Below are 22,399 nucleotides of genomic sequence, written 5' to 3'. Positions count from 1 at the left end.
CCCTTTTCGATCTTTTGGAGTGGTTGACTCTGGATCAACTATTTCGTAGCATTCCCCATGGCAGTCTCCAAGGCAGTTTTTCCTTAGCTTGCTTGCCTGCTTTACTTGTCTTACTTGCTTCACATATTAACTATACCCTCAGCCTTTTTTCTTCTTCACTGACACCCAGTAATGGTAGGGATAGTGTGCTTCTTTTGTGAAGGTCTTGGGTTTGACCATCCTTTATCATTCTCCCGTTTGGGGCATGGATACTCAATAGGACGAAAACTGATTTGAACCTCCACTAAATACTAACCTATCAAATTCCAAAACAAACAAAAAAAAACCCCAAAAGACGAAAAACAGTCCATAGCTGATTCCATCCGCCTTTGCAGGGCTTGGTAGGCCACTGGGCAGCCGACGTGCACCCTTTGTTCGATGCCCTGTCCTCTCTGGGGTGATCACTTGGGTTCCCTTGGTGAGATTACCATCGCCTCTATAGTCTTAGTAGGCCACTGGGCAGCCGACACACACCCTTTGTCCAATGCTTTGGCTGCTTTGGGGTGGGATGCCTTGGACTAAAATATCTTTCTCGTGGCACCGCTATTGGGCCTGAGAGGGGGTGTTGAGCTAAAAATGCATTAGCTTTACTTAAACAGCCCCAAAACTTGCTTAATTAATGAAAAAACCTAGTTTATTTAAAAGAAACGCGATCCTAGAGAGTTTCTGTGTCTCATAAGCACAAACCCACTTGGGAGGGCCCAAACTTTCTATAAATACGTATTGTGCCCTCCATTCAATCCACAATCTCGTTTTTGCACATTTTAGGTGTTTCAACTTGCTACCCACACCCCGTTCGCGGAGGACATCTCAGCCAAAGCTGTGCATTGCTATCTACATCAGTTGGCGCCTGATTTCCAACCCTCTTCACGCAATTTGGAGCTGATCCCAGCCAGGCAATTGCTGTTCATGCACAAACCTGCTGTCGTGCAGCCTGCCACATCATCACAGCCCTGCGTTTGCTTCCTACACGCTGTCACCCAGCTTTCCTGCCTGTCAACTGGCAGTTTTTTCTCTCCTACAGGCTGTCCTGCCTGCGTTTTTAGTCTTTCTCTCTCCTACAAGTTGTCCTGCTTGCGTTTCTAGTTTTTCTCTCTTGCAGCCTGCGTTTTTAGTCTTTCTCTCTCCTGCAACCTGCATTTTTTAGTATTTCTCTCTCCTCACTGCCGTCTGCATTAGATCCAACTTCTCACTGCTACATTTGCTGGTGTTTGACATTCGGAGGCTGCCTTGTTGCGATTTGGGATCCGTTCAAAGTATGACACACTCGTCAGCTCATTACCCCTGCCCTGATCCTTGAGATACAGGAGTTCAAGGTTCAGGATTCATTCACTGCATAGTGTGTTTGCTGCATGAGCATTGTATATTCAGCAGTTATATCACTTCAGTTATTTTCTGTGTTCATTGTCTCTGAGTTACCCTAACCCTAACTGTGTTCTTTTATCAGTCTATGCTTTGTCGTATGATTGTTATTTGTGTTTCTGTGTCAAAGTATTTCTTTACAGGTGCATCTTCATCTAGTGCATTTAATGAACAAAAGGAACCTACAATATTTCCCACAACAACATTTATCATATCCATTTTGGCTTCCACCCATCCCTCCCTCGTGTTCCACTACACGTTTCTTTCAGCCTCCATTAAGTGCACTATGTTTCCACAACACACCACACCGAGGGGTCCATTAGGCACAACCTTTAGGAATCCTTTCTCTCATTCGGGTGATGTCCCTTTGATGGGAGTTCATTCTCCCACACACACTTTCGAGTTTTCCCCCTCCAAGGCATTCTTCAAGTGTAGATCATTTGGTATCACAGTTTGCCTCTATGGCATTACCCAATGGACCATCTGATCATTTTGTAGTGCCCCATCCAACATTTGGACAAGGCTATCGTGTCCTAGTGCCTCCACCTATACATGTGGTATCATATAGACCTATGTCCATTTCAGTACCTCCGCAATAATCGGCATTCATTGGACATTAGCAGTCTATTTCATCATATCAATTTGGATCATGAGCTCCAAATTTCAAAATCATAGACAAGGATGACTTGAAAGTCAAGTTGACTGAGTATCACCGAGTTCTCAACCACTGGGGCTCCTAAGTCCCCGGACAACCAGCTTACCCTGTTTCTTAACAAGCTACCAAGAAAATATTTCCATTTTGTCTAGCAGGTGATTTCACAGTCTCAAATGCCCACATTTTATGAGTTTGAGTGTCAGCTATTGCATTACATATGGTTGTTTGATCAAATTCATAACACGTCCTCTATAGAGGGAACTCTTGTTGCATCTTCTCAGAGGGGGCAACAAGACAATGATACCCAAAACTCAAATCAAAATCAAAATCAAAATAGGGCTAAGTAAATCCTAAGGAAACAATCAATCCACACTTAAACTGGGATGGCATAATGTACCTAAAAAGAATAGGCATTGTCAACATTGTCAAAAGGTTGGCCAATATTAAGAGGAGTGTCACTCTACGGCAAGAGACACATAGCCCAAATCCAAGAATCAAATCCCCGCACCCCACTTGGGTAACCCCTAACAAGGAAAGCAAGGTGGTGGTAACCCTAAGCAGGGGCTGTGGAGTGGCTAGAGCCACACCGCCACCGATCCGTCATCACAGTGCGGTGAAGTAATCAACTCCAAAGGGTTTGTCTGATTGGTCTGCACAGGTCCACATCATTTCCTTAGAGACATCGGATGCGAGTCTCGTTCACATTGTGAGTTGGCTCCTGATGAGATGCCTACAAAGGCCCACTCATCACAGCCAATCACGTTGGTACCTATTTGGCTTGTGGACAATGGAGCTGCCTATCACATGACCCCTAGAGTGGACATTTTTATTTCCCGAGTCCCTACAACAGCTAGGAGTGTTCACGTAGGAAATAACTCCTCCGTCAGAATTCACACCCAGGGTCACATCAGTTTTCCCATTGACCAAGGTCCAAATCTCACTTCACAAGATGAAATCTATCATGTCCCCCAACTTGGGGTGAGCTTGTTGTCCGCTCAGCAACTTTGCCGATTGGGGCTAGTAGTTTCCTTCACAACGACCATAGTCGAGGTCCTAGACTCTCCAAATGTTTTATTGATTGCTCGCGGCAAGGCATAGCCTAATGGCCTTTATCACATGACCCACTTTCTTACTGAGAATGATTCGAAGTTCCATCGCTTCCAGGATTTGGCCACCATACGAGGACGTATGGACTTTGAGTGTCTTTGGCATTTTCGCTTAGGACATCTTGGCTGCGACTCTCTTTATGAGCTGTCATGTCAAGGGATGGTTGAGGGTCTTCCATGCCTCAAACTATCTCGAGAGGGTCTGTAAAGCATGTTAACTAGATAAGCAGCATCGTACATCCTTTCCTCAACAATCTATTACTCATGTTGCAAAACCCCTTAGACTCATTCATGTAGGTCTTTGTGGTCTCATATCCATTGCCACCTTAAATGCCACATTGTACTTCTTTTTGACAGTGAATGATTTCTCTAGATACATGTGGGTGTACTTCCTCAAGCACAAGTTTGATGCTTTCACTTATTTTAGTGCTTGAGTGCTGCTGGTCCACAACCAGATTGGTCATTGTGTGAGTACTATGAGGAGTGATTCTAGTGGTGAGTTTACCTCCCACGAGTTTTCTAAGTTTCCATAGGAGCATAGCATTGCACGCTAGCTCACCTCTACCAACTCCCCTACACACAATGGAGTCATAAAGCATAGGAACCAGACTATCCTCAATATGGCATGCTCTATGATGTTCACAATAGAGCTCCATGTGCGCCTTTGGATCAAGGCTGTTAACACTTTAATGTACATCCTCAACCGATGCTCGACTACGACGGTCCCTAAAAGGACTCCATATGAGGCATTCTTTGGCTCTCGGCTTGTTATTTCACACTTCAGAGTTTTCGGTAGTCATGCTTACCTGATGACATGATAGGAAAACTCACCCCTTAAGCAAATCTCTTGATTTTTATGGGCTATTCTTTTGAAGCGAAAGACTATCGTTTGTTTAATCCTCGAACGAACAAGGTCGTCTTTGATGAGAGGGACATCGTGCAATCCTTTGCACTAGACTCTTCATCCTCCCCTTCGCTCACATCATTGAAGATCATGCCTACTCAGTTGGATCTACTGCCCACTCCTAACCTTCATGCAGATACTTAAGCTCCCTGGCCTCCTCTGCAAGACCCATTACCTCGTTGGTACCAATAGACCATGCCGGATTCAAGGATCCTTCTAGAGGATCTCACTCCGAAGAGCCCTAGAAGATCTGCTCTGCTCACCCCTCATCCTTTAACTTAGTCCCAAAGATCCACTTTGTCTCAATGACCTTATTGTGACTAGGATGATCCACCAAGGTCTAAGTCTCATTCCGGTCAATACTGCCTAGTTCCTGTTCCATAGCCTCACACCATAGAGGGTCCTAAAGATCCTCCTACCAACTGTCAGCTTAGAATGTGTAATGTATTGACTATAAAGAAACATTCACATCTATTGCTCAACTAACATTACTTTGTCTGTTGGTTGTGCTCGCCACTCACCACAGTTGACCAATCTATCAGATGAACATCAAAAGTGCTTTTCTGAATGGTTATTTGGAGAAGAAAGTCCATGTGGATCAGCCTCCCATCTTTTCTTCCGCTGACCGAATTAACAAGGTATTTCGCTTGTAGAAAGCTCTTTATGGGCTAAAGTAAGGGCTGAGGTCTTGGTACCACAGGATGGACAAGTTCTTATGGAATCACGCATACCATTCTATCCCCTAAGATCCAAATCTATACGTGTATACCACCAGCGCGGGGGTTAGCTATATCTTGCCATATGTTGATGATATACTACTCACTGGCTCAGATTCTTGGCTCTAGCAAACATTAAGGCATAGCTTTGCACTACCTTTGAGATAATAGATTTAGGATTGTTGTCTTATTTCTTGGGGATGGAAATTCTTAGATCCGAGAGAAATATCTTTCTATCCCAGTAGAAGTAGGCCATATAGCTGGTGGAACAATATTGCACTGATCAGACAGGCCAATAGCCAAAAGTACGCCATATAGCTAGTGGAACAATATTGCATTGATCAGACATGGACAATAGCCATGCCTCTAGATCCCATTGTCCATCTGCACAAGGATATCTCAAATTTGCCTTTTGATGATCATACTTATCGTTCAACTATATAAAAATTACTTTAGTTAATTCATACTAAGCTAGATCTTGCATTCGCAATTCGTTTGCTTAGTCAGTATTTTAATGCACCTAGAATGTCTCATTAGACTGCGTGTCTTCGTGTATTAAGATATTTAAGGTTTCTATAATTTTGGACTAACTTATGGTCATGGTTTATGTTTACAAGGATACTCTGATTCCAACTAGGCGGGAGATCTTAACACTAGATATTCTCATGGAGGCTCTACACCTTGGACACGGCACCCATCTCCTAGGCCAGCCGTAAGTAAGAGACGGTGGTGGCTTCCACAGCCAAGACAGAGTATCGGGCTCTCTTTGATGGCACTATGGAGACCATCTATTTGAGGAACTTGCTAGCTGCACTTCAGTTCCCTTGCAAGTCACCTACAGTTGTCTATTGCGACAACTAGACTGTCATTACCCGCGGGCAATCCTTTCATCTCCCCTTAGACACAACACGTAACGGTTCACTACCATTTCATCAAAGAGCAGGTTGAGCTAGGCACCATTCTCCTAGAGTTTGCCCGTCAGGTGACAATTTTACAGACATTTTAACCAAGTCGGATAGTCAACTGGCCCGTTCTACAGTATCTTCTACTACGGATCAGCTTGGGTACACCTCTATTTCTTCAAATTGATGGAGAGAGGGTGCTTCCCTCTTATTTCTTCTTCCAATTTGAGAAGGCACGGTTTCTTTCTCTTGATAGTGACAATGACAATGTTTATAGCTTTTTACTTTTAGACATTCTTTTATTATGTATTATCTATTATGGACATTTATAACTTCATCCACACTATCAGGATGACATGATTACAAAAGGGTGCTTGGACAAATGAACAATTTCCCTGAGAGGATTGTCCAAGTGGCACCGTTGCATCACATTCTACATGAGTATGAATATTTGCATTCCCCTTAGCATTACCCTATGCATTGGCATTATATTCATGTAAATATACATCTATGTGTATTTATCCCTTTTCGGTTATCCTTGGAGTGGTCGACTCTTGATCCACCATATTTGTGGCATTGCATATGGTAGTCTCTGAAGGCACTCTTTCTCTATGCTTACATGCTAGCTTTGCTTGTCTTGCTTGCTTCCTCATCTTACCTTTCTCTCTATATACTCTCCATATGATTGGCGCATATACACACACAGAGGAATCCCTAGACAATTATCCTAGTAGTGTGTGGGATTGTTTTTTGTATGAAGATATTAGAGCTATCCATCGTTACTTTCCCGTACTTCGGGGTACAATGACTCAATAGGACGAAAACTTATTTGAAACCATTACTTAATGCTAAATCTTTTAAACAGATCACACCAACTACCCTCCACAAAAAAAAATTAAAAATAAAAAATAAAAATAAAAAAGTCCATTGTTGATTCCATCCACCTTTGCAAGACTTGATAGACCCCTAGGCAACCGATGAGCATCCTTGGTCCGATGCCCCGGCCTCGCTAGGGTCAACACTTGGGCTCCCTTGGTAAGATAACCATCGCCTCTATAGTCTTGGTAGGTCATTGGGCAGCCGACGTGCACCCTTTGGCTGATGCTGTGACTGCTTTGGGGTGGGACGCCTTGGAATAAAAGAAAATATATATCAAGGGCTTATTTCTCATAGCTCAGCTTTGGGCCTGAGAGGGGGTGTGCAGAGTGCGATCAACTGCCAAGACCCACGGACCACTTATTGTTCAAGTGTTCCAAGCCGAGCACTAATGGCTACCTCTCACACAGCTGACGCGCCATCCACCTCTCTCGTGTAGTGAGCTTACCTCCACGCCCAATCGAGTTGCCTCCTCTCCCAAGCACTCGGTAGCTCCACGATCCAAGTGCAAGCTTCAAGAAAGCTCCAGCCTCAAGCTCCATGCTCCAATCTCCATCGCCGCGAGCAAGAGAAAAGAAGAGAAAAGAAGAGAAGAAAAGAGGAGAAGATGGAGAGCTTCTCCACCACAGTTTCTCACCCTCACACACTCACTCCCTCACACTCTCCCACTCCCTCTCTCAAGCACAAGCTCAAGCAAGCAAGAACAAGAAGAAGAAGAAGAGGAGAGCTACTTTTAGCCACACACAAGAATGAGCTTCTCATTTACTTTTCAACTTTATATACAAAACCCTAAATCCCTTTTGGGCGGTCATCCCCTTATCCCCTTTTTTACATGGGCGGCCGTAGCCTAGGCCATTTTTCCCATTGTCCTCCTATCTTCCTAGCTTCCTTCCTACCTTCCTTCTACCTTTACAAATTGCACGGGTGAGAGCTCGACACTCTTAAAATAAATCATGGTGCGCCTTGTGCTCTTTTACAAAAGTGTTGACACACACTTTTTCTTGTACACCTTTCTCCTTGATTTAGGACTGTTTTGTTGGGTATTTCACTCATGCCTCACTTATGCCTACGCTCACATCGGAGTGTCGGTGATCAGTAGAACACTGGGGCACTTTTTACTCTCGGTAGGAGAGGTTTTTTCCCCCAGACTTATGGTATTATTTCGTATGTGCTTATGACACACACTTACGGGCACTTACCGTGTTCGGGTGTGAATACCCCCCTACAACCCTAACGTTTAAGGGTTGTACCTTGTACTTTCAGCTAACACTCTTTCAGTCTATTGCATTGGGTGTCATGCTTCACTCTCTACTGTCTACTGTTTTCTGTGCTGAGCTTCGATCCTACCTCCACTCGCACATTTGGTATCAGAGCAGCATTGGCTCTGTTTAGCTCAGCTCCGTTCAGCATTTGGGACTCTCTGCTCAGGTCCAGCCTCAACCCTCAGGAGTACCCTGCTCTTCTGCCTGCATCGTCAGTACCCTGCTCGTCACGCGTGCCCTGCCAGTCTTCAATTACTTGCGTCTGTGGTCAGTCCAAACTGTCCCACCAGACAGCCCGTCAATCGTCAGGGCGTGCCGCCAGACAGCCCATCAGCCGTTAGTCATCAGGGCATGCCGCCAAACAGCCCGTCAGCCGTCAGTGTCAGACGCGTGCTGCCAAACAGCCTGTTTGTCGCCAGAACACTTCACCGTGTGCTGTTCGTCACGCCAACAGGCCGTGCACTGTTCGTCACGCTAGCAGGGCGCCTCTTTTCAGCGCCGTGTTTGACGCCTCATGTCTGCTGTGTGCTGTTGCGCCACGTCAACACCATCAGGTTTTTTTTTTTTAATTTCATTATCCTTTCATTCCAGATAAATTTCTGGAAGAGGGGATTCCTACGCAGCAGCAGGCACAGCATTCAGCAACGTGTCTGGGACACATTGAATGCAAATTTCTGGCCAAACTTATCAGGCATTTTGGGGCTTTTATGTTTCTTGAGGACATTGGCATATGAACTGCAGCTACAATCACAGAAAGACTGTTTTGAACACATTTGAGGCAAGAAATTTTGGGGATTTTGCTAGTACAGTGTTGCTGAACACTGATTGCACATTGGACTACGTGCATAACAGACAGTTTTGACAGAGTGCACCTATGTACACTAACTGCAGAAAGTTATTTCCTGCAATTTCTGAAAATTTTCAGATTTCCAGTGAAGTTCTGCTTCGACATTGCTCTTTTGCATTTTCGGTAATTGAAAAATCATGGAAAATCAGGGAGGATATGTTTTTACCTATGTATCCAAAGAGGACAGATTGGATGGAAATAACTATTCACTTCGGTCCTTCATGATGAAGAATGTACCTATGGCCAAAAATCTTTGGGATTATGTCAGTGGAGAAGATGCCCGACCTGGAGTTGTGGTTCCAACTACTCCTCCTCCAGGCGGATGTGCACCACGGGCACCTCAGCCTGCTCCACTTCAGCCACTTCCCCAAAGAAAAGCAGCTCAAAAAGCATGGGATACACGGGATGCACAGGCTTTGTCACTGATTGCATTGGCAGTTCAACTGTCAATCATCCCCCACATTCGTTCAACAGCTTCTTCACGAGAAGCTTGGCTAACCTTGGAGCAGATGTTTGCAGGCAAGAATGAGACTCACATCTCTTTCTTAAAGAAAGAGCTAGAGACATTGAAAATGGATGAAGGTGGTTCTATTCAGGATCACTTGAACAAAATTCAAGATTTGCGAGAGCAACTCATGAATGTTGATGAGTACTATTCGGATGCACAGATGATATCCACCACTTTGAACTCATTATCCCCTTCTTACTTGGCTTTTCATACTCCCTTAAACCTCACAATGAGGATTGCCGCGCAGCCAATCACTTTTCTTCAATTAGTCAGTTTGCTTGATGGGATGGGAAAAATTGTCGATGTTGAGGAGAAGTACACTTGAAGGCTTCTTGAGACATCATTTGTGCTTTTGACAACACGATGTAGCATAATTGAGCTCATTGATGCCTTAGCTTTGATGGGCTGGTAGCTACGTGTAGTGGGTGATGAGTACAATGTACTTTCCATGGTCTTTTATGCGTTGCTTACCAAGATCAATTGCAATGGTACTAAGGTGGGGTGCAAAAAAGGAATCGTGCAAATGGTCAAGGTGGCAGGTCTAACCATAGGCGAGACAAGCTCCCTAGGTATGTCCTACCCTTGATATGCCCTGAACAATTGTGGCGGATGTGTAAAGGACTAGGGGACTAGGGACAGACCAACGGACCAAGGTCACTGGGCGTACCTAATTTGACGACCCCTAGGTGTTGCATTGTGATTGTCAGTGCTTTTTTTTTTTGACATGAATACAACCATTGCAATATGTTGAGGCTATCAACCTTTCATTTGGATTGGGAAATGTCGAGATTCAAAGGCTGTGAAAATGAATAGTACAACGATGATTGTGTTACTAGCCTCGTTGCTTAGGAAACAGTTGTTGAGATGGGGAGATACACTTGAGATTTTGCAAAACCTCTTTGTAACGTGTGATGTCGGTACAATTAAGGTAACAACTACCGTGAGCCAAATGTAGAGTTTGACCCAGAGGGAGAGAGTAGTCAATGACTGATTTGGGCCATGCAATGTGGGCAGGCTGCAAGGGTGATTTTCGCTTTCGGTAGTGAGGTTTCCGTCATGGCTCTTTGTGGGGTTGGTGGTCTTGTGGTACCTTGGATATTGAACGCTTTCATATAGAGACCTGTGTCGTCCTATATCCACTTGACAACTCGCGAGGATACATGCAAGTCATACGTTTAAACTATAATGAACAAATGTAACGCAAAGAGACATCACTTATCTGAATCCCATGGTGTTGACTTAGATGCATATCACCTATCTTGATTATCTTTTTTGTTAAAGGCATGAAATATATTAAAAGTAGATATGGAAAGTTTGCACAATTGGAGAATCTGCCCCTTTTAACCATCTAACGACAAAAAGTCATGGCCAGATAGCACTTGGTAAGCATCTTATACAAAATAGGGACTATTCTATTTGTATGAGGTGGGGTGAGTTCGGGTGACCAGGCAACTGGGGCGTTGCTGGTAGGGGACTCCTATCAGGCCGGGCAAGGGAGATATCGGCTCGGACGCAAATGGTGTAGTCCCTAGCCGCTGCCGTATCAAGAATACTCTCAAACAGTTCAGCAAATTCCTTCTTGTTTTTAGCTTCCTTCTCCTCTTTCGAGCATCTGGTGCCCGAGTGTCTGGGGAGGGCCTGCACGTCAATGGTCACTACCCCCCGAGCGTTCCCTTGAGCCTTCCTCTTCCGCGCTTGGGAAGTGTTCAGCCTGCATCTTGGAAGATATCGCTTTGGGCCTCGTCTTAGCGCATACCTATTTAGGGCGGGCAGGTAGCGTTTTGGTGGCAAAGCTTGTGCCGTGTGCTACCTTCTACGGAGGAGAGCTTCTTTGCAGGCTAGATGCATGGGATACTCCATCTCGGGATACTGTGGAGGAACCTACAAAATTTGAACCAAGGGTTAGACCTTGAGACAGGGCAGAGCTATTCGCATGAAAGGAATTAAACAGTGGATTATCAAGCGCCTATGACGAGAAGGGGTGAGATGAGGCATGTAGTGTTTGCTGCAGAGGGACGGGCCCCATGATGATGTTCGTTCTGCCTCAAATATGGGGCGGATTCCAGCCGGTAGCAAATCTTTGCTCATGCCAAGTTGCACAGACTGGTTGTGATGGAATGGGGCATGGCTCGTCCCCAGAAGAATAGATCGAAAAGGAGGAAATCCTATAGAAGGGTACGATGCCCCGTCTACACCCTCAGAGGTGTTGGCCAAGGCTTCCAATGGTGGCAATGAGAGTTGCATGCCCTCCACCTAGAGGCAGAAACGGTCACGACTTCTAGACACGTGGTGAGGGGAGGACCTGAGGAGCTCAGCTTGTCAAACCCAAACTTTTCCACCTGCGCTTGACTATCATTGCTTATGTGTGTTGGTATTATTTATACATAGTCACAAAATTCATTGTTTATTTATGTACAATTTATGTATCCATGTCACTTTGTGAGGATAAAAACAAATTGTAAAACTCAGGATTATATTGGAATGTGGCACACGCATGCAATACTCGTAGCAGCTTACTCAATAACAATGGATATTTTGCAACATCGACTAGCATGGTACCTTGTCTGAGTCTATTCGCAACATGTAGGTCCTCCTCAGTGAGAATCTTATCAACCATAGAGCTTTCTTGGCTAGTTCCCGCTAAGTCCATACCCTGAATGGCTGTCAGTACTCTAAAGGAAGTTGGCACCACATAGGTTGGGTCTCTTTGAGACCGCCATTTAGCCAATCACTCCTTTGGGACTGTGTCATAATCCGGGCTCCAAGTTCGGCCATTGTAGCACGGTTTTCAAACCAACATTTTTCAAAATGACTTAGACCTTCTGATTGTCACTTTAGTTACTCTATCTCTAAGAGATTTGGTTGGCAAAGCACATTGTTGAATGTTGCAGTTAAGAGTAAGTCATCAGCTTCCTCGTCAGAGATGAGTTGCATGCATTTATATAGAAGCTTGTTATAGTGCTCATCAAGATATTCTTGCTCTTTCTAGGATAGAGGATATGGCAAGTATTCCTCAAGCTGCTCCTTGGGGAATGTGCCCATCTCTACAAGGACGTAGACACGTGTGAATATTTTGAGTTTAGCATCCAACTCAGCCAAGCACTCTGTGACACTTCTATGTTCTATGAAGACTTGCTTGGTTACTATCTCATACAAGGCTCTGGGGGTTTCCCTAGGCTTTAGCGTAGTTGGAGGCTTAGGCCTAGATAAGCAAGATTGGTCAATGCTAGGATTGCTTATGTCCTTGGGGTTTTTATGTTTCTCCTGAGGCTTTATTGCTATTGCGTCATGGTTCTCCCTGAATGTGACTGGTATAGTTTTGTCACCCTGTTGTGACAGTGTTGTATCCACTCTTGATTGGTCAATGCGAATTCTGTTGTCGGTGGATTGAGTATTGCAAGCAACCGTTGATGGTAATTGTTGCTTTGACTTATCAAAACACATGGATGCGTCTGAGGTTTCACCACTATTAGGAGAGATGGCAATGGATTCATTGGTGGATGGACTTGATGTTTTATTCCTCAGCTCTTTAGTGCTCTTGGTCTCGATCCTCTTGGCATCTACCGCCACTTGCAACTGCCGTTGTTTTCATTGTTTTCTCCTCTTTTTCTTGGGAAATTGAGGTATATCCTTTAAATACTTAGAACCCTGAACTAGGTCAACCGTTGATGTGCTTCGTTGGGCCTCGGCATTCTCTTTTTCTAGTGTGTCCTCATGGGACATAGCCGCAGCCTGCTGGACAACCTCGTTAGGTTGCGAGGCTAAAGCTACCTCTCTTTTTGGAGAGTCTAGCTCGTCCACTAATTCTCCTGCTTTTAGCCCCTCATCCAATTGCATTGGCAATTACTCTTGGTCGAGGAAGTACCTTGTCCTTTCCCTTTTCATTTACTTGCTTCAAGCCTTTCCTTGTTTGTCTCACATTGAGTAATATAATGTGAGGGTATCAAGCGCAATTCTCTAGCCATGGCCTTTGGGATGTCCTCTATGACATCCTCAACAACAACTACATAGCGGGAGCAAACATGTTGTTGCTCATCCCAAGTCAAGGGTTCGGCTATGAGCTCTGTGTGCTCTGGTGTTGGCCTTCCAATGTCCCCATGGACGTACACACGTGTGATGGCTGTTAGCTTGTGATCAAGCTTCATCAGGCACTTCATCTCTAATTCATTGGCCAAATGAGCCATCTCCTTGGCCAAATCTTCAAGAGATTTCTCCTCAAGCCTAGGCTTTAGGTGCTTCGACAGTGCTGGAGGTATCAAGGATGTTGGTTGTGACACCTCTTCCACAAGTGAATTACTAAGGACACATTCTGCAAGAGGCATTGTCACGGCCAAAGGTTGTGACTACTCCAATTCCTGATTGGAAGGAGCAACGGCTAGTTCGGTGGACTAACTACTATTGGTAGACTGCGGTGTTAAGTCCTCAAGCAGATCAGAAGTGATCGTGTCTTTTGTTGCCCTTTGAGCATTCACTTATGTAAATCGAGCATCAGTTGAGCTAGTCATAGTGGATTGCACAGGCATATCCTTAGGCTGAGAGCTAAGGGCGGTGTCATGTCCCATCTCTTGGACATTTGAAAGCTTAGATGGAGATAGAGATCGGGATTGAGCAACTGCACTTGGCGACTATTATTGTGCTTCTTGTGTCCGTTTAGGAAAAGAGGATATAGGAGATTTGGGACTCCTAGGTGGACTTGGCACTAGCTGGAAGATTTGCTCATGGTTGTTAGATGATTCTACCATTTGCTTTGTTGAGCAATCAACCTTACCATGAGCAATGTTGCGCCTATGATGCTCATTATCCTCTTGGGAAATCAAAGGCTCCTTGGGCACTAGTGGCTTTTGTGTACCCTCAACGATTACATCTGATATCTGCTTGTTAAGCACACTAGGCTGAGGATCTACCTTTTGAATGGTCCTGTTTGGTTTCTTGATTTCAATCGTGAGGGGCTCAGTCACTCCAACGTTATTGACCCGAGACTTGGATTTCCATTTAGATTTTCTCCTTTGCTTCTTTGCTTTTGATACAATCTGGCCTTCAGCTAATAGAGGTGGTTTAGCAGGGGGCTTTGGTACCCAAATCCATTGTTTACCTGCATAATACCCTTGAGCACATAACAACACTTTGGATATCCATCGTTGCGTTGTGTTGGCTCTCCACCATCAATACCTTCGTCTATAAGGCTTGGACTTCTTTTGCGGTCTTCTATGATATTTATAAGTCCAAAGCCTATCCTTGGCATTGTGTCCTGACCTTCTTGTTTCAAGCATGGCCTCAGTCACTAGTTCTCTCTGTTCAACATGTGCTTGTATCAACTCTTTCAACAAGTCCTTGCTCTTGTTACTAGGCTTGCCTGGTATGTCAGAACATTCCTTGTCTTTCCCTCGAGGTTTAATGAGGTCACCCTTACTAAAGGTTGTGATTATCCTCACACCTAGTAGTGTCAAGTGTATCCTCTGCTCTACATAATGAACCTCACACTTCGTCGCCCTTTCGAAGGGTCGTTCTAAGAGGGTTTCCTTTCCACAATTTGCACTATTTGGAGAAACATGGAATATGATAGGCAAGCTTTCAGTTCCAATAGTTACAAGGATTTTGCACTTTCCTATAAGTGCTTGTGGTTGTCCCCCATAAGGACTAAGAGTTGCATTAGTCGGTGTGAGCTCTAGTTGGCCTAGTAGAGTCCATGCTTCATAGGTTAAGATATTAAAATCAGCTCCTTCATCAATGAGAGCATCGACACTATACACTCTTTTTGCAGTGAGTTTGACCCTAAGATAAGCAAGAGGTACTATGTCTTCATCTTCTGGGTCTTGGCTTGTAAATTCAAGCCTTCTGATACATGCCTTGGAGTCCCCAACTGCACAACCAGATGTGGATTCACTACCAATGTCTTGGGTTATCTGTGCAGTGTCGTTCAGGTGCATCTATCGTCAGGACTGTCATGTCTAGTCATCCTCGCAGTTGTAGCTTAATGTTGTTGCATTCTGTTTTGACTAGATACAATCCGAATGCAACCTATACATGTTTTTGTGGTATGGCCTTTTTGCCCTTGTTGGCTAGATCGGCCCATTGAGGTTTTAGGGTTTCTGTTCCGGTGTGGGCTTTTGGTTGCTGTTTTGCAAGTAAGAATCTATGCTTGTACAAAGCTCTTAATACACTAGGATCTAATTTGGAGGACCCGTCCCGGCACACGTTTTCTCTCCAATCTACTTGGGGAAGGTGCGGAGGGGGCAGAGCTCCCTCTGCGGAGGTTTGGGGAGGGCAGTTCCCCCCCGGCCCGTAGGGCCATTATGTTAAATACCATGCATGATCTAAAGGACTGCTCGTAGTCAAGTTTTGAACTACTTGCTCTAGATTTCAGCCCAGTCATAGATCTATGATGTGCTTTTGGCTCTATATGGTCTCTGGGTCTGTATTTTTTTGTTCTACTTTGTTGGTCGGGTTCCCAGAATCGAACTTCTGGGTGGTCCAACTTTCAGAGTTGGACGGTCTGACTGGACTAGGTCTGATTCCGAAGAGTGGTCCGATTGGTAGTTGGGTCCGAGTCCTATGGTTGATCCGACTATAGAGTGATCCGATTGTTGTGCACGTCCGACTGGACTAATGGGGTGTCCTACCGGATGGCGGGCAATGGTCCGATTGGGGACGGTTGTCCAATTGGACGGTTGGGTATCCTCGATTCTGGAATGTCCGATTCTCGATAGTCCGACTTCGAGTGTTCGATTCGGAAATGGTCCAATTTTAAAAATCGGAGCGGGTATGTCCGATTGGACAAGGCTACTGGTCTGATTCTGTAGTTTGAGTGTTGCAATTGGATGGGTCAAGCGTTCAATCGGACGAGTTGTGTGTTTGATTATGGGTTGTCCGATTTTCAAAATCAGATAGGGTGTCCGATCGGCCCAGGTAGATTTGTCCGAGTGGTTCGACTGTGAGAGTCGAACAGGTCGCTCGGTCCGATTCTAGGAATCGGACATTGTGAGGGGCGTCCGATACCGCTAGCCGAAACGCGTGTTGATCACTTATTTGCCCAAAAAAAATCCAAGACATGTCGCTAGTGGCTACCACAACTTCCACGAATCAAAGAGGGGTGTGGGCCAAGGGCATTCCATACCTGAATCTCATTGGAAGTCCCGATTGATCTGATGTAGGCCTGGACCTACGAGCTCTCTCTCTCTCGCTCTCTCTCAAGCTCTCCTTAACCTTTCAAATGCAAAATAAGGTCTTCCTTGCCACTCCTGGCCTCTTATTACCCTGCCCAAGTCTGCATTTACCTTAGTCTTACTCCTCTCACCAGCATTTAACCCAAATTTTCGTTTTTTTGTCCTTCTTTTCCCTGTTTCAGCCTGTTATATAGCAGCAGAAACCCTGCTGTGTGCTCACACTATTTTGCTCCTATCCTACCTAAATGTAAATAAAAATCATAAAGAGAACATCTACACTACTCCAACCTGCTTTTCTAAATCTGAAAAACCAAAAACCTGCTTGCTAAGGAGATCGAATACCTCTTCAAACTCCCTCGCTTCCTACCTATCTACCTCAAATACCAGTTCGGGGAAACCCTTGCTTCAATGCTCGATTCGAAGTGCGCAAGCGCTCAAGACTTGAATCCGTTGGTCCTAACAACGAAACCAAAATGTAGAGGCGATCAACCGCCAAGACCCACTGACCACTTATTGTTCACGTGTTCCAAGCCGAGCACTAATGGCTACCTCTCACATAGCCGATGCGCCATCTATCTCTACGAGTGTAGTGAGCTTACCTCCACGCCCGATCGAGTTGCCTCCTCTTCCGAGCACTCCGGTAACTCCACGATCCAAGTGCAAGCTTCAAGCAAGCTCCATCCTCAAGCTCCATGCTCCAAGCTCCATCGCCGCGAGAAAGACAATAGAGGAAAATAGAAGAGAAGAAGAGAGGAGAAGATGGAGAGTTTCTCCACCACGGTCCCTCACCCTCACACACTCACTCCCTCATACTCACACTCCCTCTCTCAAGCACAAGCTCAAGCAAGCAAGAACAAGCAGAAGAAGAAGAGGAGAGCTACTTTTGGCCACACACAAAAAATAGCTTCTCATTCACTTTTCAACTTTATATACAAATCCTAAATCCCTTTTCGGCGGTCATCCCCTAATCCCCTTTTTTACGTGGCCGGTCGTAGCCAAGACTCTTTTTTCCATTGTCCTCCTATCTTCCTAGCTTCCTTCCAACCGCCCTTCTACCTTTACAAATTGCACACGTGAGAGCCCAACACTCTTAAAATAAATCATGGTGCGCCTTGCGCTCTTTTACAAAAGTATTGACGTGCGCTTTTTCTTGTGCACCTTTCTCCTTGATTTAGGACTATTTTGCACTTCTTGTGTTTCCAAATTCTTCATTGGCACGCCTTCACCTTCCATTTCACTTTCACCTTAGCCTTGTCTTCTGCTTTAGATTTTCTGGATTTTCCACCTTGTTCGTTTGAGGGTTAACATGGTGTTGAGCTAAAAATGCATTAGCCTGACTTAAATAACCCCAAAACATACTTCATTAATGAAGGAAACCTCTTACTTTAAAAAGAAGCACGATCCTAGAGAGTTACTGTGCCCCACATGCAAAACCCTAATTTAAGTGCTCCAAACTTTCTATAAATATGCATGCAGCCCACCACTCTCCATCAATCTCCGCCAACATGCAACTAAGTCTAAACAAGTTGTTTTCTTGGCCATCTTCCAATCTCTAATCAAGAAAGAAAGGGGTCCTTACAAGCTATTTAAGGCTGGGGAATTGATATATTTCAAAAGCTCCTTCAATGTCCATCTAAGGATCCACTACTTTCACCCATTATCAAAAAGGGTGCTTTGGATTGCTTTTTTAAATCGATGGCCTTCTGGTCATTTCAAGCTAATGCTAAATTTTCACACAACAATATCTCTGCCTACCATCTCTACTACTAAAAGTTCAAGTAAGAGTTGAGAGGATGCTTCAAAGAGTAGATGACATTAAGTCATCCACAAATACTGTAGTCTGCTATCATAAAAGGCTAGAACCTATCAAGCCATCCAAAATATTACCACATCATGAAACTAGGAATCATCTAATGTTAGCTAACTTAAATCAAAGCATTTATCGCAACAAACTACTTCTGGAGTTTTTGATTTACAAATAAACTACTACAGAGTTGCTGTGGCGAGAACCAACTTACATTCATCTTGGGTGATACTAAGAGAGATGATCATAAACAGGGATGCAAGACAAATACTTGCACTTGTGTGAAGGGTTGCACTGCTCATGTCCTCCTGATTATTGATCCTAAAAGCCCTTATGCTTAGACATACTAAATCCACTATCAAGGCCAGAAAAAAAAAAAAAAAAAAAAGAGAGAGATTTAACCAGGTGCCTCAATACTTTGTAATAATATAATTATCATTGGTTTGTACATCCTCTAGGAGAGTATTGTAATCTGGCCACGTCATCCTCTAGAAGACTTTAAATTCAGGAGGCTTCATCATTCTGATAAATGCAACAATCTTATTTCATGCAAGGAACAAATTTATGAATGCCAGTTCTGATCTTTTAAGAATCAATGCTACTGTTAGTCGGTTCATAAATTTATATGTCAAAGAAACTGAAAATATCAGCTTGTAACTTACAACAAGGTCCCTGCAATAGCAAGTATATGAGACATTGATTCATCTACTTTTCCATCCAGTGAAAATACCAAGATTGCCATCGAGATTGCCTACAATAATACAAACAACAACATTCTTACATTAAAAAAGCCACTGAAGAAGTGACAGATGTTCAATATATTTGATAATTTTACTTCCAAGCACTTCGATCTGTTGAGAAAAGCCATATTTTACAGACTAACGTCATAGCTATCACCCTACGTGCATATAAGGTCAGATATTTGTGTCATATTAGTATTTATTATGGTGCAAATAGAGCTGAAATATTGTTTAATAGCATTGCATGGGTTTTGCAGGCACCTTATTAACATGTATCCTGCTTTAAGATTCATCTTGCAAATCATGTCAAGGTGCAATGTCTTAATGTGATTGAGAATTTGGAAGTAACAGTGTATGGGGTAAGAGCCAATCTGCAAAACTAAATGCCTGTTGGGATGGGTGCTTTCCATCTTATATTAGAAGGATGGCTTATGCTAGTGGGAGTTAAACAGAGAGCCCACATTTCAATTGAATTGTTCTAGGAGAAAAGAGCTCATTGGCGGAAATTAAGGAGTTTCTTGAACCTAAAAAGCACTTGAGTCCTATAACCTGCCTACATTGTGCTTCCAAATATGCCATGTAAAGATACTACAGACTAGAACTTATTGGTAATCAAGGACTACATTGACGTTATACAACTTTCGTAGCTCATGCATGTAACGTCCCTATTGCCACAGCCCATAATAAGCAGCTCTGCACCTAATCCTAGTTTGTTAGTTTTAAAGTTGGGGAGAAACAAGATCTGTCTATTAGTTATTATGCTATCAATGAAAGGGCCAAAGGGTATAGAGCCAAAACACTAGACTACATAGGGTGCTAATAATTATTGGACCATATGAAGAGATTTAAGGGAGTACTCACCAGGATTTGAAAGGGATGGCTGCCAACAGTCAAGACCCAAGGCCTGGACATGATCTCTCAGTAAGATTACCACTTGTTCAGTAGAGTGTTGCCGGTTTTATTATGTGCTAACTGCTTGTGTGGTCTACCAAGTGTTACTGTAGCTGACATGTTTCCCACTTGGTTGCTTTGGAAACACCAATACCTTATAATGGGTTTTGACATATGCCTGTAAAGTTAGCCTAGTAAAGAGTACAAAGATTGAGTGAGGTGACATGAGCCCCCACAGCTCCCACGGCTGATACTATCCCAGATCAAACATCTAGGACAGCGCTTCACTTATAAGATGGTGGGCCACCTTGCAGCAGATTGCCCCAGGATGCAGCAAAGGAGGACTACTAGGCCTCGCCAAGACTCCTTTAACCCATGCCTTGTAGGAGCGGCAGAGGAGATGAGCTGCTAGACAGAGAAGATGACAAAGACACAGACAAGGAGAGAGAGAGAGGGGCAGGAGCAACAGTCTAAGGGATGAATCACAACGGAGAGTTGTTAGGCACCCCAGGCCTGTTGCATATAGGGACCTGACTGTGCCACCCCAGGTGACACATGAAACTGCCTGAACCCCTTTCTCCGATGCTACAAGTGACAGAGGAGCAGCCCATTCAGTCACCTGTGATGCCACCACCCCCAGCTCCTATAGTTGAGGCCTCCACTGAGTAGCTTGTATCTTAGGTCCCTGATACTCAGCAGGAGGGAGAGATTTCACCAGTGCCAAGAGAGGTGATACCATCTACTCATGAGAGGGAGGGAGGGAGCAAGGAAGAGTTTCACACATATTCAGATGCTTCCTTAGACTCCATTGAGTTTCCCTCTCTTCATGAGGCTGCAGAGATTGCAGCAATGAGACACAACAGAGTATACACCCAGGCAGCAGAAGAGACAGGCATGGGCCATGGAGCCATACTGGTATGAGAGACTAAGATGGTCTCCTTGAGGATCCTATCATGGAAGCTCCAAGGCTTTGGTGGAAGACTGTTCCGCCAAGGTCATGGTCAAGGGTATTGATGACTTGGATGAGGTACATCTTAAGACTGCTTAATTCCCACTTGTTAAATTGACTTTGGACCTGTGCACACCAAACCATAGGTCTATGATGGAGGGTCCTCTGTGGGAGGGATTCAACTGGCCTCTAGGGAAGAAAAGATATGATATGGGAAAGGGGCTTGAACTATGAACATGGTACATATCATGTCATCTGAAAAACCAAACACAATCACAGTACTTACCTTCAAACAATAAAGATCAACTGCAAAAACAACCATCTACAAGCTACTGCAAAAACAACCATCTAAAAGCTACTTGAAGAGGTAATCTTTATCAACAAAGATGTAAAGAAGAAGAGGTGAAACCTTTCTTTTCCATTTCAGAAAAAGGCAGGACGGCAAAAGGATCCTTCTAATAAAGAGAAGCAAGCATGAAAGGAAGCATAAAACTACCTGTTCCAAATTTATTGCATATTTGATCATGTATAGCTTACCATGCCTAGATAACTCCCCATGAGACACTTTCGACGCCCTTGCTTGTCCATCAAATATAATGCACTCAGCGCCCCTAAAAAATAAGCCATGTAGTTTTCAGAACACATGAAAAGAAACATCTTGAAGCACTGGTAAACCACTTACCAAGAGAATTTGCAACTGCCACAGTTGCACTTGCAGCCATGCTGTTTGTGATACCAGCATCTCGGAAAGTCAGGGAAGAAAAATACAGTACACCATTAATGCCTGCAAACTGCTGCAGTGCAAAAAGTGCACTACCTATAGCAGGAGCTGCATTAAACAGAGCATACAGAGCATAAGGGACTGTTGATAAAAGAATCCTGAAATTTCAGGGGAGAAAGTACAATATGCTGTTAATCTATACATACTGCTGTACTGCACTACTTCATAGCAGAAACAGCACTATACACAGCACAAACTATGTCTATGCGCATGCGATAAGATTGAGTGGACACTCCACTGTTTCATAAAATAAATAAAAATTTCATTAGCCTTGTACTCAACATGTCCTTTGTGCATAGATAGGGGATGCTATTTGCCATGATTTACTGTATTACTGTGACCTTTGATATAAAACATTGTGCTTTGTAACTTGGTGATAATTTTTATGAGGAACTGGTAGTTTTAATAGAATTTATCTACTTGGAACAAAAGGGAGATAAACTGAAGTGCATCATACAATACAACTCTGCAACCATGTCATGTTGAACCTAATATTTGTCTAAGAATTTCCTTGAGTGATAGGCGTCTAATTTCACCAAGAGAGGCACTTTTAAAATGTCCTTTGTTATGACGCAGAGTCTACTTTCGCAATGCAAATGCATTTTCAAGTTGTCATGACTTACAATGTCAAAATTCACATCTAGCAAAGGTAGATGACTGCTCAAGGAAATTGGTGCTGTAGCAGATATAATGTGACAAAAAGATTGCAAAAATGACTAGAAAGTTAGGTGAATGATAAGCATTATTTATTAGATTTTTAATTTGTTTGTCTGAGCAAAAGATCCTTGATCAAGATTGGCAAGTATTTACCCAAGTTCCAGATCAAAAACATATGGAGAAAATTCCATAATCTCTGGAAAAAAAACCAGGTCCTATGTGCTTCTATACCCAAAA

General features: G+C 43.8%; 1 protein-coding gene across 5 annotated transcripts in view; it reads right to left on the bottom strand.

The window, feature by feature from the left end:
- LOC148008670 (putative plastidic glucose transporter 1) overlaps positions 1-22,399 on the bottom strand; it is a 112,022-nt gene that overhangs the window by 22,667 nt on the left and 66,956 nt on the right. For all 5 annotated transcript variants that reach the window (XM_087674099.1, XM_087674098.1, XM_087674097.1 and 2 more), the window contains 3 exons: positions 21,407-21,553; positions 21,262-21,335; positions 18,807-18,895 (listed from right to left, as the gene is read on the bottom strand). In XM_087674099.1, coding sequence (XP_087530225.1) covers positions 18,807-18,895; positions 21,262-21,335; positions 21,407-21,553 — 310 coding nt within the window. The remainder of the gene's footprint in view (positions 1-18,806; positions 18,896-21,261; positions 21,336-21,406; positions 21,554-22,399) is intronic.

Source organism: Lygodium microphyllum, unplaced genomic scaffold (assembly GCF_053477565.2).
Source record: "Lygodium microphyllum isolate KBCC unplaced genomic scaffold, Lygodium_microphyllum_v1.1.10 scaffold_92, whole genome shotgun sequence".
NCBI classification, from domain to species: Eukaryota; Viridiplantae; Streptophyta; class Polypodiopsida; order Schizaeales; family Lygodiaceae; genus Lygodium; species Lygodium microphyllum.
The sequence above is the reverse complement of the archived record's forward strand: the minus strand, read 5'-3'. Positions and strand labels throughout refer to the sequence as shown.